The sequence below is a fragment of the Anomalospiza imberbis genome, chromosome 7 (assembly GCF_031753505.1).
Source record: "Anomalospiza imberbis isolate Cuckoo-Finch-1a 21T00152 chromosome 7, ASM3175350v1, whole genome shotgun sequence".
NCBI classification, from domain to species: domain Eukaryota; kingdom Metazoa; phylum Chordata; class Aves; order Passeriformes; family Viduidae; genus Anomalospiza; species Anomalospiza imberbis.
In genome coordinates this window covers 6,529,419-6,544,374 of record NC_089687.1, presented here as the reverse complement: position 1 = coordinate 6,544,374, position 14,956 = coordinate 6,529,419, and the positions used below count along the sequence as shown (strand labels likewise).

The following is a 14,956-nucleotide window of genomic DNA, read 5'->3' as shown; positions in this document are numbered from 1 at the left end:
CACTGCTGTAACAGAAACCAGTTTGGGAGTTGGGTTTTTACTGTTGTTTTTAAAAAAATATTCAGTTTTTAGACACAGCAGTAGTCAGACTAGAAGGAGTTTATCAGGTAGTAGTACCTCTCTCACCAGGTGCAGCAAACCAAGGAACCTGCAGGTTACCCCTCCAAACCCAGGGTTTGTTCTTCCTTCAGACCATCTTTCCTGGCACATTTGTGACTATCCATGAGCAGTTTTTGGTAAATCCAAAGGCTCTTGGAAGTGGATTCAGTAGTCCCATGTAACTGTGTAACTTGCATGTGTGACAGCAGTGGTCTTTCAGCTCTTTACAACTTACTTTATACACATCAGTCTTGTGGCAAAGCCACTGCTGCTCTGCAGAGCTCTGGATGACCAGATGTCAATAATCACTCTTACCTTTCAGTGCCTCATTAATGTAGGTCCGGTAGTAATACATTCTCCAAGTGTCATTGAATTCAAAGGCTCCCCTTTCCGAGACCCCATTTTCAGTCACGTAAATGGGAGGGTTGTTGTACTCTTCCTTTATCCACCTGAGGAGCTTCCTGAACCCAAAGGGTGCCATCTTCAGCCAGGCAGAACCAGAGCGTGGCCAGGTGCGGTCGGTCACTGTCCCTACGGCCCTGTGGAGGAGGACACTGCTCGGGGCCAGTCCCACATGCCAGGCAGCTCCGTGCCCAGGGCTGAGCTGCTGCTGGTGCTCACAAGCTTCAAAAACACTTCTCAATTCTGATTTACAATAACACTCTGTGTAAATCGGCTGTGGCTGATGTTGGGATGTTGGTTCCAAATCTACAACACCGTTTCTACTTTTCAAGGCATAATGCAGTGCTTGAGCACACAAAATTGCTCTTTACATGACATGCAGGAATGTAATGAGCTCACTGTCCTAGAGGGTTAAACTATAAGGGGCTGGGAGGTACCAGGAGAGCAAAGTTATTTCCAATTTCATCTATTCCCTATGAAAACATTTTGGAAGGGAGACAATTTCACCCCCATGTGTGACCCCACCATTACCTGAATTCTCATTACAAAAACTAGTAAGCTCCTACTGTTTACTTTTTGAAGTTGAGGAATGAAATTAGTATCTAAATAAAAAATCTTGACTTAACCATGAAGTGATGTAGCTATTTAGGCTTTGAACTTACATATATCCAATGCAGTGAGGGACCTAAACCTGTTTAACAGCAAATGGATCAGTATCCATAAACCAGGATAACACCTCACAGTTTAAACTGCAGACTGGAGGCAGGAAATATGATAAACACCGTTTATCACCTCATGTCTGTAAGAAAAAGGCTGCTGCTGGACTTTGGTGAAAATAACAGCACCTCAGGTACTGCTTGGTTATATTATCCCTAGTATTGGTTTATAACAGCTTAAAACACCTATCTCACAGCTTTATTTGTTATAAATTTACACTTGTCAGTTAACCCAGGCTCCAGCTGTGCAGATTTTACTTGACTAATAATTTACATTCCTCTCTTACCTATCAGAGTCAAATGACATAACATCCTTAGGATAGTTTATGTTGTATGCTAAAACCGTGGTATAATGATTTAGACCAAAGTAGTCATATGTGCCTTTAATTCTTCGTTTTTCACTTTCAGTAAATTCTGGAAGTCTACAAGAGAAAACAAAGAATACACTTTGCACACACTCCATGGGTAATGCTGGGATCCTTGGTACCAGCACCACAAGCAGAAGGAGAGAAACTCTTTACTGGGAACTGGGAAGGGAAAATAAGAAATGTAACTGAGAGGGACCAATGAGTTCAGTATGTAGTTTTAAGAAAAGCTAAACAAATTTACCACAGGCATCAGGTAAAGTACTGTGGCTAATGCAGAGCAGTTACTGTGTCACTGAGCTGACAATTTATTACCCCAAAAATATATTAGTCAATTTAGTTTGCAAGAGAGGTAAAGACAGGGAATAGGTAAAGCCCCCCTGCCTAGATTGGAACTAAATGATCTTTAAGGTCCCTTCCAATACAAACCATTCTGTGATTCTCTGAAAATATACACTAGAATTTTTCTGTGAGGATACAGTAAGCTTTTTTACAGTAACATGGGAATAGAATCATTGAAATGCATCTTTTCTATAGGAAAAGCACGTTGCAGCCCAGCCAGTGAAACAACAGCAGGTGTGTGCCTGGGCTCTTACCGGGACTTGCTCAGGCCCTGAGCCAGACTTCGTTCCTGAATCCTTCTTTTCATCACTTCATTATAATCACCATTTTTGAAAATGGGGTGAGAAAACCAACCTATAAAAAACTAAACCAGGAAATAAGGGAGGATAAGTCATATATCAAAACTTGGGATTCAGCCATTCCTCTGTCATGCGCTGCTTTATAGGTGATACCTGAATTTGTAACAGGCACATGGAGATATAAAGGGCTGCCCATAAATTAATTATTAGCAGTAAATTTAATAAGCTTTTGTCACTGCAACCATATTTTGTCTCATTTCTCTTGCATTCTTGATCAGTCCACATAAGAGGGGGATACATTCCCTTGCAGTGATGCCTCTGCCTCACCATTTTATTTCAGTGAGATGCTGACCTGGGTTCTGGGCACATCCAGCACCCAAAGAGGGGGTGTCACCTGGAGCAGCAGGGAGAGCTGTGACCAGGGGTCTCTGTACCTCCATGAATCGTTTGGCAGCTTCAACGTCCTCCTGGCTGTGTGGGTTGCGTGGCTCTGCCCAGTCAGAGTTGATGGTGATGGAGATGAGCCCTCCCTGCTTGGCCCGGAAGGTCTCGTTGTAGAGGTGCCAGGCCTCCGCGTGTGCCTTGATCATGTTGTGTCCCACCACGTAGGGAGCGCGCCCCGGCCGAGCCCAGATGCCTGCAGGGACGGGGACAGGGACAGCAGGGGCAGTGGAGCAGCACTTCCCAGCCCTAGCACGGCTGCTTCCCAGGTTAACACAGCCCCGGGGCACCCAGAACTGCCCCTGCTGAAGGAATGAATGTGCCACACCTGGCGTGTGCCCAGCCCTGGGCTGGAATCAGTGCTAGGCAGAGGCAGCTGAAGGAGCAGCTGCCATGGGAAGGCTGTGCGAGGAGAACTCTGCATTGCCCCCTCCTCCCTCTGGACTGGGACATGGACTGCCAGCCCTGGCAGCAGGCTGCTGCTGCCAGTTTGGGAAGCAGAAAGCTGTGTGTTCAGGTCAGCTCACATCCCCTCTTCTCTTGGTTCTACCCTGCTGCTGTGCTGGGTCTTCCTTTAGCCCTAACTCTTCTCCACAGTCCCTGAAGCTGGTCTGGAAATAAGGTCTGCTCCAGGCAGCAAGTGTAATCCAGACTTTGAGGTGACAGGCAGAGTAAAAGAAGGACTTGTTCAGCACACCACAGCAATCCAAACCCCACCTATCCACAGCACACCACTTTCCTTGTTCTACATTTGCAAACCCCAAGGAACTGCTCTGCTGCAGCATAAAACAATTGTGCTGAGCATGCCATGAGGGCTCTGAGGTTATGCCCAGCAGTCTTACCTGGAGCAGCTGTGCCAATGCCATAGCCAAGATAGGCAGCGGTGTAGGGTTCATTGAAGGTTATCCAAAATTTCACTTTATCCCCCAGCCTCTGGAAAAGGACCTCAGCATATTCCTTAAACCTCTGAATTACAGTATCATTCTCCCACCCACCAACGTCCTGCAGCGGCTGTGGGAGGTCCCAGTGATAAAGAGTTACCTGTGGGGAAAGACAAGAGGACAAAGACTCAACCAGGCACTCTCACAGTAACTCAGATTCATTTATGACCACAAATAGACCGTGCTTTGATCTGCAGGTACCTGTTCCTAACGTAGTTTGATGTGGTAGTGATCACTCATGCACTCAATAAAATACATTTTTGCCAGTTTCTTTAGGGACTGCCTAATGGTAAAGGTGAAACTTTTACCAAAAACCACCTTGTGACAACAAGAACTCATTAGTGAAGAACTGCTGCACCTGCACTGACTCTCAGGTGAAATACAATCCACTAGAACACCTGTCTGGGCTAGTACAGGGGTATGAGGATAGCTCAAAGTCACTCAACAGTGTTGAAAGAGCTGATTGATGCAGGGGTGAGGTCACTGTCCATTGTATGTGACAAATAGCACTGACCAGTGGAGCTTCCTGACTCCCAGGAAAAGAATAAAGCTACATCCATCTCTAAGAAAGGCAAGAAGGAAGATCCTGGGAACTACATTAGTCAGTCCCACCTCAGTGTCTGAAAGATTCCTGCATAGGTCCCTGTGGAATCTATTTCCAAGGTAAAGGGACAAGAAAGCAATTGGAAACAGACAACAATAAGTTTACTGTGGTCTTTCTGGGTAGTAATTTCAACACATCCCTACATTCATTTGCTTATGCAATACCCCATGTTTCTTCACAAAATGAAATGAAAAACCACAAAAAACAATTTCTGTGTGAAGGAGGGTATGGATGGAAACACACATGTTGCTCTGAGCATCAGAGCAGGTTTGCTATTTTCTAGTAACCTGAAATTACTGGGTGTAGTTACCTGAGGTGTAATGTTGGCTGCCAGAAGGGCATCAATCAGCCTTTCATAGTAGTTCAGTCCCTTTTCGTTGATGTACCTGGTGGTCCCATCTGGGAGAACACGAGACCAGGAGATTGAAAAGCGATAGTGAGACACCTTGAGGCTTTTCAGCATTTCCACATCCTCCTCAAGCCTGTGGTAGCTGTCACAAGCTACATCTCCAGTTGCATCGTTGGCAATTTTCAAGGGAGTGTGGGAATATTTGTCCCAAATGCTAAGTCCTTTCCCATCTGCTCTCCATCCTCCCTCAATCTGTAATTGAAAATGCGGGAAGAATCATTAGCAAACCCAAATTTAGGTCTCGTCCTAGCAAAGAATTCAGCCTGTTATTCTTCGTGGTGCCACGCAATGAATTAACTGTCCACAGATACTTCAGGAACACATCTGAGTTTCCTGACCTGGTAAGCTGCACTTGCTACACCCCACAGGAAGTTCTCTGGAAACTCTCCATACAAAAATTCATCTTCCTTGGGCAGTGGGATGCCATTATTGCGGATGATTTCAGCATAGTACACAGCAGAGCGCTTTGGCGTCCTCGGTCTGTTGGGGTTGTCAAAATCAATCTGGTGCAACCCAAATCTTGGATCATAACCATCCACCCATTCAAAGTTATCCATCAGAGACCAAGCGTTGTATCCTTTCAGATTAACACCATCTACCTTGTAAGCTGAAAGACCAGAAAAAAAAAACAGAGGAGCATCAGTGGTATAATCGCACATTAAATGAACCCTAAGGAATTCACATGCAAACACATACAGGCTCCTAGTTTCATATACAGGTGGCACTGGTCAACTAAGATCATTGAGAGAATCTTCAAAGCTGGAGGAAACTAAGCACAGCCATGCAAAGGAGATTATAAAAGCAAACACTATATTTATATTGTGTTCAGACTATTTAAAGACTGATATCAATCACTTTTAAAAAGTACTCTTCAGAGGAGTTAAGTAACCCGAAATCTAGAGAGGAGACACAACACCAGATTGCAAAAGCAAATTCTGGTACCTTTTAAAGCTTCATCGATGTATGTTTTGTAGTAAAATATCCTGGCATTGTCATCAACATCTGATTTGGCCCTTTCCCCCACGCCATTCTCAATGATATATATTGGGGGGTTTCCATATTCTTCCTTGATCCAGTTCAGTAGCCTCCTCAGACCCCAGGCCACAGGCCGATGGTCCGTGAGAGCTGAGGAAGGCCAGGAGCTGCCAACTGTTAGTGAAACTTCCTGATCATACTCATAAGAGAAGGGCGTCAGAGGTGTTGTTGAATACTTTACAATTTTGGTGGAGTATGTGTTGAAGCAGAAGACATCTGCCGTGCCCCGGATGTATTCACGCTCCTCCGCTGTGAAAACCGGCAGGCGCGACAACGGCAGGTTCTGGAGCTCGCTCCTGTTCCCAACTTTCCACTTCATCACCTCAGGGTAGTCCCCGTTTTTGAAAATCGGGTGTGTGAACCAACCCACCAAAAACTGCAGGTAACTGTCAGCAGCTGCAATGTCCCTGGGGTCGCTCAGTGTCTTCGGCTCGGCCCAGCTAATGAAGGGGCACAGGGCAATGACCCCTCCCTGACTCGCTCTGTATTTGTCATCGTAGGTGTGGTACACCCTGGCATGAGCTTTCAGTAAGATGTGGCCAACCCTGTAGGGAGCACTGCCAGGCTCCTTGACATTGGGTGGGAACAACCCTTTGCCGTAGCCCATCCAGGCAACGATGTTGGGTTCATTGATTGTAATCCAGAACTTCACCCTGTCCCCAAAGGTCTGGAAACAGAAGTCTGCAAAGCTGTTAAACAGGTCAATCAGCTCATTGCTCTCCCAGCCACCGATGTCCTGGAGAGCTTGTGGTAGGTCCCAGTGGTAGAGAGTGACAATTGGAGTGATGTTGTTTGCAATCAGTCCATCAATGAGACGGTTGTAGTATGCGACTCCACGGCTGTTGATTGAGTTGTTCCTTCCAGTGGGGAAAATTCGAGGCCAGGACAGGGAAAAACGATAGTTCTTTACCCCTAAGGCTCTCAGCATGTAAATATCTTCCTCCACCCTGTTGTAGCTATCACAAGCTATATCTCCAGTACTGTTATTGTTTACATTCCCTGGGACATGGGTGAAGTTATCCCAAATGCTGGGTCCTTTGCCATCAGCATCCCAACCTCCCTCTATCTGGTAGGCAGAGGAAGACACACCCCATGTAAAATCCTCTGGGAATGTCCCATAAAAATATATGTCTCTTTCAAAGGCAGTCTGGGATGAAAACTTCTGCCACACAACCTTTGCCTTGGAGGGAACTTCTGATGCTGGTAAACTTGGCAGCTTTGATGGTGCAGGTCGGTCAAACACCACTGGTGTTTGTACAGATCTGCTCAAGGCTTGGGATGGAAAACCATTTTTTTCAATAACACTGGAATAGAAGTAAGCAGATGCCTTGGGAGTCCTTTGTCTGTTGCTATCTTCAAAGTTCACGTGATGCAGCCCAAATTTTAGGCTGTATCCCTCTGGGCCTTCAAAGCCATCAAGCAGGGATCGAGCAATGTAGGAGTGGACATCAACAGCGTCCAGTTTCACCGCTGCCACAGAAAAAATGAGACACAGTTAATTACCCACCTGAACACAAATCAGCACAACAGAAGCACCACAGCCAAGGATAGGTGTGACAAGCCAAACACTTACAAATGGTTTTAAAGGCTAAAAAAACTTCCCAAACAATTAGGAGTATCTGGTAGGAAAAGCAGTCAGCGCGGTAATAGGAGCTGGTGAAATGCTTAGTGATAGAAATGTGTGAGTAAAGAAGCAGTTGTCAAGAGGTGTCCCGAGTACAGGACACTGGTATCCCTTCCCCTGTGTTCTTGTTTTCAAGCAGATTTCATCAATTTAGGTGCATGGTTCACTTTTAGATTTAACACTGAAATTAAACTGAAACATTGCAGGTATTTAGTGCTTGCCTATATTCCCTAAGTACAGGAGAGCTTCTTTTAGCTGAACTGTCTCCCCAATACCAGCACAGGCAAGTCCAGCATCTCTCCTCACATTGCTTACAAAAAAGCACTAAATCTCTCTTATTCAAAAAAAGTTCACTCCCTTCCTTTTTACCTCTGCTGAGACGTAACAGCAATGCTAAATTGTGTTTTCTGTAGCTCTTTCAACACTTCTAGCAGTATGTTGAGATCTAGGTCAAGCAGATCAAATGCTGTACACACTGATCACCAACATATTTAATACAGCATATTTAATGTTTTCCTGAGAGTATTGTGTAGTCTATCTAGAGAGCATCAGTCAAATCTCTATTTGAAATCTCAGCTCTCTATGTTTGTCCAGAACTTGCCACTAATGCTATTTTTATGTCAAAAGATACATAGCTTGCAAAGATACAAGCATAACCTAAACATTCTCAAAATGATTGAGGTAGAAATTTTAGGAAGATATTTCCAGTGGTTACTACCAATTATATCTGATTAATTGGTAAAGGCAGTTCAGCCCCAATTTATGAGAGGTCTACAGGCAAGAGCCTGTAGGCCAGTCATCTCCAGGAAAACTGGAGTGTATGAGGCACCTTAGGGTCCAGACTACATTAATCCATATATAAAAAAAGGGCTTCCATTATCTAAAGAGAATGAAGAGCCCCAAATCTGGACACCAGACAGGCTTTATAAAGTCACACTCGTTACCTACACAACAGGAGGCTGACCTCACACCACTGTGCAAGTGGTGATGTTTTAAAGTTAACCACAATGGAAGGGCTAGAGTAACCACTTGCCATGATTAATAAAATAATTTGATTTCTCCATACCTTTCAGGGCCTCATCAATGTACCGGCGGAAATAATCCACTCGCAGAGTGTCATTGAGAAGATCCCCGGTGTCTCCACTCGGCACACCGTTCCCTGCTATGTATATTGGGATCTTTGAACCTGTGTATTCCTGGGATACAAACTTCAGCAGCCTTCTCAATCCCCATGGGACCACATGGATCCAAGAAGAGGCAGCCTGTGGCCAAGAAGGATCTACATGCAAGGAGAAGTTCCCAATGCTCTCGTAGCCTGGTGTGCACATCCCGTTAGTCCTGGCACTGACCAGGCGGGATGTGTAATGAGAAAGGCCAAAGAAATCTGCAGTCCCTTTCAGCAAGGACTTCTCCTCCTCTGTAAACACAGGCAGCTGTGCAACTGTCGTGGAGCACTGCTGGTTCACTTCCTGGATCTGAGCCTTCAGGATATCTGGGTAATCACCATTAACAAATATAGGGTGAGCAAACCAGCCAAGCATGAACTGCAGGTACCTCTCAGCTGCCCTCACATCCTCAGACCTGCTTGGAGTCCTGGGTTCAGCCCAGTCCGAGTTCAGCACCAGCCCCACCTTTCCCAGTTGCTGAGAACGGTATTTGTCATTGTACAAGTGCCAGACCTTGGCATGAGCCTTGAGAATTGTGTGAGCAACCTGGGAGCAGAAAGCAGAGGAAAACGTGTCACACTGCATTGCACAAAAACTCTTAAGCATTGGGTTTATTGCTATGTGAAAATGCCTTCTCCATCCAAAAGAAAATACCTTGACAAAACAAATAATGATAGACAAGGAGTGTAGTAGGTTTTAGAATAAGCAAAAGAATCTGACTATTCATCCACATCAGCTTTCAGAATAGAAAAATAAAATAACAACACCTGGCCTCTCTTAACTAACCCAATTTTAACAAGTATCATAAATCCAGCAAATAGTTGTCTCAGAGGCCGCATTAGGTTTGAACATAGTTAAAGCACAGAATCATCATGGAAAACAACTCAACAAGAGTAGCTGCAGGATCCTAATTATTCCTGTACCCCTACCTTGTAAGATGCTGCTCCTGGGTCAGTGATTCCTGGAGGATGCTCTCCCGTGCCATAGCCAGCGTAGCTGATAACCCAGGGCTCATGGAACGTAACCCAGAGCTTGACCCGATCCCCAAACGTGGAAAAGCAGAAGTCTGCATAGCTCACAAAAGCATCTATGATACTTTCATTCTGCCAGCCACCAAGAGCCTGCAGAGCCTGGGGCAGGTCCCAGTGGAACAGAGTCACCATGGGCTCAATGTTAGAGTCTAACAAGTGGTCAATTAAGTGGTTGTAATAATCAACACCCTTGGAGTTGATGGTCTTGTTGGTGCCAGCAGGGAAAATTCTAGGCCAGGATACAGAAAATTTGTACAGCTGGGGGTGAAGACCCCTAAGCAGGTAAATGTCATAGCTGGTTTTATAGTAGCTGTCACAGGCCACGTCTGCTGTTTGGTTCATGTGGACATGGCCCTCATGCCCAAACTGGTCCCAGATGCTCTCTCCTTTCCCATCCTCTGCCCAAGCTCCTTCGATGTTAAAGGCACCTGTGGATGTGCCCCAGAGGAACCCACTTGGGAAAACATCTTGCAGGAAAGAATCCCTCTCTGATTCAGACTGTTCAGCAAACATTTCCCAGACTGTTTGATAGGAGGACCGAGGGGCAAGAACAGCATCTGGGTTTTCCTGTAGAGTATTTGTTTCACTGGAAATATAATAAATAGAAGTTAAAATCTCCAAGGTGGATGCCAGTGCCATAAAACTTGAAAACATGGAGTATAAAGGAAGTTTGCTCCCCATTCAGGTCACGTAAGCCACATATAGTTCCTCTGACATCTGATCAATCTAACCCTGCTCTCCCAGCTGGGACATGAAGGCAGAGGGCAGTGAGTGACTGCAGAACAGCTCTTTGCATGTAGAGTCTCATAATCCATTAGTTAGGTCAGAGGTGAAAACAAAATCCTTGCAGTGAGCAGCAATTTCCCATGCTACAACTGCTTCATGAGTTTCCTGCCCTTGTAATCCTCAGCATCTCCCTGCACCATGACATCTCCCACAGTTCCATAAATTCAACTGGCTTCTCCCCTAGGAAAGCCTCGATTGGATTTGTTTATTTATAACCATTTTGCTCTTGAAAGAAGGAGAAGGCTTGAAAAATGTACTTGTTACTACTGGCTTGAAGGTGCAATTTGGGTAACCAAGGATGAGAGAATGGAAGAGGATTACATTATGGGATAAGTACCAGGATGGAGGATTGCAAGTAATTGGAAGAGACTGGGCTCAGCAGATAAACAGCCCTTTGCAGCCCTTTCAGCAACTAACAGCAGACTTTACCACTAAAATGTCTTGTCTCTCCCTGCACATAGGATTCTAGAAGAAGCTGTTTTATTACTGTATCTTATCATAGTATTGTATGGTGTTACAATATATTTATATTTATATTTATTTATTATATTTTTTATATTTTATATTATGTATAGTACCTTAAAACATGAGTTAAGTAGTCCAAGAACTCATTAACGTCACACCCAATCATATGTGCTTCTTCTTTATTAATAGCTGCAAACAAACAAATGGTAAGTGATGGATATAGTCTTAGACGCAATAGACTGCATGACACTACACAACAATTATATCTTGAAAGAAATTTTTCCTAATATTCAACCTAAACCTCCCCTTCTGCAATTTGAGGCCAATAAAAAGGATGAAAAGATCTGGAAAAGATTTCCTGCTTCCCCTCCCTCAACACTCACCATCCATCCTTAATTTTCCAAGAATACTATAAAAACTGTAAAGTTATTTCATCTAATAGCAGATGATTGCCTAGATTGGATGATTTTGAATTTCCTCTACAAGTTATCCTGCAGATCTTAACTAAAAAACTCTTCCTCTTCAAACATCACTCACCTGTGACTATGGCAGCTACTGGTATGAAAGGATGCTCTTCCATGGAGGCACAGTCAAGGACCTTTAAACTAAAAACCAAGATGTCCTTGTCCTTCCAGACACTCTGCAAAACAGAAATCAGGGGGTAGTATGACAAGAAGCATCAGCCAACTAATAAAACCATGTTCTTGGCATTTTTTGCATTTTACATGGGCAGCTCCTTAGCCTGCTACCCAGATGCTGGATGTTTTGCTTATGAATTTTAAGAATGCAGTTCACTACCAGAGATTTAATATAGGTTGTAACAGGTACCAGCCTACAGCATCACTGATGTTGGTGCTGCCAGGAGATCTAATCCTTTAATACACTCACCCTCAGTAACATTTCTAGCACCACCCCTGCTGATAAGGAATATGAAGTTTGGTAGCACTGCTGTAGAGCTCATGCTAGAGTTTAATATCTTTCAGTACTTAGGTATTGGCCTAACAGCTTATCAAACACTTAGCATGTGAGAGAGAAGGTTTTTCAGTCCCAGAAGAAAGAATTCTGCCATTCCAGTTGTTAATGCTTCAATAATAAACATTGACCAAAATGATCCTTTCCGGCATTTTCCAACAACAGTTTTTAAGTCAGAATACCAACAGAGAATGAGCACTTTACAGCTGCTTCATAGTGTAGCTGCTGCCTCAGCTTCCACAGAAAATCAGAACTCTTTAGACATGCATCCCAGCACATGAAATTCTGCTCCTATTTATGGTCTGTTGTTTGCTGCTATCATTTTAATGCTGTGCATAACTTTACCTGGAACTCATTCATTTTCTTGTAGAAATCTGTTTCATGTCCACAGCGGTACTGAATGTTAAGAGACACAAAGTCTACTGAATTCTGGGAAAAAGAAAAGGAAAATAAATAATCACGCTGGAGAAAAATGGTTGTTTTTTTTTTTTTGAAGTATTACATTAAAACTACATAAAACTGTGTAAGGTTTGATAAAGACATATTGCTGGAGTAAGAAGCCATATGGGAGCACTGGACAATATAGAGAGCACAAACTAGATACTCTATGAGAAAGTGTGTTTTGTATGTCTCCTTCTAAACAAAGGACAACTTAAACAACTAAATTAAATTCTATTTTATGAATTTACTATTAATGATTTACAGGTAATTGATTAATACCCGTTTATGATTTATCAGAGAAACCTTTATAACTATGTGGCTTATTTAACTCTTGGTTGAAAGCCCACTTCAGAAATCTTTAATCATTCCATATCACAAGTGTTACCCCACCAGAAGTCATCAACCTCAACCGATTGCATTCTCCTGTTAAAAGCTGGAAGAAAACTGATGAGCTTTCAGTTTGCTTATCAGTCCAAGGGTCTCTTCTAGTTCAGTCAGCTCATCTCAAACGTCTCCTGTGCTTCCCCTACAAACCACACCTTGCTTAAATCCTTGCAATGTCAAACCTACAACATTGCTTGACTTGGTTCTAAGTTTTGAAGGATTATGAAGACAGCAAAACAAACCTGCACTGTCATGTGTGCTCTACAACCTACATCAACATCCTCTGGGTGAGGACAGCTATGGACAGGGACCTGGATCTTTAAGAAAGAATGCAATTTCCTTTGTAGAGATTACATTCTCCTTGTGCCGTGCCATCCTTATGCAACTACATCACTTGTAGCAAAGCTCAGTTTGGGTTTTAACATAATCAACAGATATTCTGAATATCAGCTAATCAATATTTTGGTGGTGCATTAAGTACACCTGCAGAGAAAATGGTAACAGATACACTTTTTGCAGACACCTTGTCATTTAGCAACTATATTGCTAACATTGCCAATTGTGAGAGCAAATCTGTCTCCATGTAGCTTAATCAGTGCCTACCAGCCAAGAAAGGATGCTGAAACATTTTTTTAAATTAGCAGTTTCACATAATCAGACTAATGAAATAATTGAAGCCTACGAAACTGGTCAACCAGCTAAAATCTTATTTAACTTGCAACAAGTCATTTGATCCCACACATAAAACCAAAGCTAAACCAAAGCAAATTTATATAATTTTGGAAATATTTCCTTAAGGTGTTACCTGAAGAGAAACTGCAAGCAATTCTGATGAAGCACTGTCAATGGACAGCTTTCCACCTTGAGAAAGAGGCAGTCTGTTGATAACATATTAAGGACAAATAAAAATTTCCATTTACTGCAGTAGTTTAAAACCAGTTTTAAATGGTTGAAGCTGCGGAACACCAGGCACTGCTCCAGGTAATTGATTTCAGGATACCCTTTGTGATTTCAGTGGAGAACTGAAGAAGGTAGAAATTCAAAGGCACCATTCAAGGAGCCTTTGTAAATAAAAAGCCCTTCCACTCCCTGCATAAGTAATAACTTTATTCATTTTCATGCCTTTGTGATGGTTCTGCATTTTTTTTAATCCATTCTATGCTGAATGTTTTTAAGATGTTGGGGTGGCAGGGACTTGGAGGTACAGGAGGTGCAGGAGGGAATCTGAGCAACTTCTAAGGGCCATCACCAGATAGTGTGAACTGTACAACAAAGTATTGCTGACAAATCAAAGAATTAAAAATAAATTAACTAATTAAAAATTTGGGAAAAGAAATAGCGACTCAGCCAGCTCTACTGGTTGTCTGTCTGGGACAGAAAAATTCCAAGGCCAAAGAAGGCAGACCCAAGGTGACATCTGCTTGGCAAATCCCAGCTACCCATCATGGAAGAGGTGAAACTCTATTGCGCTGTGTAACACAGGCGGATTTGGGATTTAATTACTGTAAACCCCAGGGTCTGCAACAAGGAAAGTCAAACAAAGGGCACTGCAGACTTGCTCACAGTCATCGCATAGGAGACTTCCTGTGCCTTGACTCTACATGGTTTCAGGTACATTTCAGAAAGGTTTTAGTCTTTCCTCTGTGGGTCAGGAAGAGGCACACAAAAATATCTACATAGAGACTGCATGTAGCAGCTGCCATTTAATGCAATCACAAAATATTCCTGAGTCATATTGAAAAACCCTGCTCTCCTTACCTGCTGCTGAGATTTCCTCATGGAGCATGGTGTAAAATCCTTCGTGGGCAGCAGCCACGGCCTGGACTCGTTCCTGGGGCTCAGTGTAGGGCAGGCTTTGAAGGACCTCTGGCAGGTCACTGAAGGAGAGCCACACATCCACCAGGTCCCCAAAGGCACGGAAGCTGAAATCCGCATACTCCACGAAGAGCTCGGAAAAAGCCCTGGCCCTCCTCCCGCTCGCCTGCGCGGCCACGGCGCCGGGGACGCGGCCCCGGTGCAGAACCAGCACGGCTCTGAGCTCTGCGGCAGCCAGGGCCTCCAGCAGCTGCCGGTAGCACAACACCTGGGCTCCATCTGCCTCCATGGCCTTGCCCTTGGGAAGAAGGCGCGCCCATGGCAGGAAGAGCTTGTAGTGCGTTACCCCGAGCTCACGGAGCTGCGAGAAGTACCGGGGCAGCTCGGAAGCCAGGAGATCTGGCTGGCACAGGTAACCCAGGGCTTCAGCCATGGCAGGGCCCTGCTGGTCCTTGGTCAGGATCTGGTCCTGCAGGCCCAATCTCTCTGCCAGCTCACTGGGGAGAGGCCCAGCAATGGCGGGAAAATTCCAAGCAAATTCCCCATCTATGCCGAAGCTGAGAGAAACCAACAGAAAGAAGACTGCCTTACAGACCAGGTCCATTTCTGAACCGTGCTT

General features: G+C 44.2%; 1 protein-coding gene across 3 annotated transcripts in view; it reads right to left on the bottom strand.

Moving 5' to 3' along the window:
- LCT (lactase) overlaps positions 1 to 14,956 on the bottom strand; it is a 17,218-nt gene extending 2,262 nt beyond the window's left edge. The window contains exons 1-15 of one of the 3 annotated variants that reach the window (XM_068195178.1): positions 14,281 to 14,956; positions 13,328 to 13,383; positions 12,043 to 12,126; positions 11,263 to 11,365; positions 10,839 to 10,914; positions 9,373 to 10,060; positions 8,344 to 8,989; positions 5,561 to 7,123; positions 4,957 to 5,225; positions 4,520 to 4,810; positions 3,507 to 3,705; positions 2,658 to 2,860; positions 2,179 to 2,288; positions 1,505 to 1,639; positions 415 to 638 (exon numbers count right to left, since the gene is read on the bottom strand). In XM_068195178.1, coding sequence (XP_068051279.1) covers positions 415 to 638; positions 1,505 to 1,639; positions 2,179 to 2,288; positions 2,658 to 2,860; positions 3,507 to 3,705; positions 4,520 to 4,810; positions 4,957 to 5,225; positions 5,561 to 7,123; positions 8,344 to 8,989; positions 9,373 to 10,060; positions 10,839 to 10,914; positions 11,263 to 11,365; positions 12,043 to 12,126; positions 13,328 to 13,383; positions 14,281 to 14,941 — 5,308 coding nt within the window. In that variant the 5' untranslated portion in view covers positions 14,942 to 14,956. The remainder of the gene's footprint in view (positions 1 to 414; positions 639 to 1,504; positions 1,640 to 2,178; positions 2,289 to 2,657; positions 2,861 to 3,506; positions 3,706 to 4,519; positions 4,811 to 4,956; positions 5,226 to 5,560; positions 7,124 to 8,343; positions 8,990 to 9,372; positions 10,061 to 10,838; positions 10,915 to 11,262; positions 11,366 to 12,042; positions 12,127 to 13,327; positions 13,384 to 14,280) is intronic. The other 2 variants (XM_068195179.1, XM_068195180.1) reach the window with 2 other exon arrangements.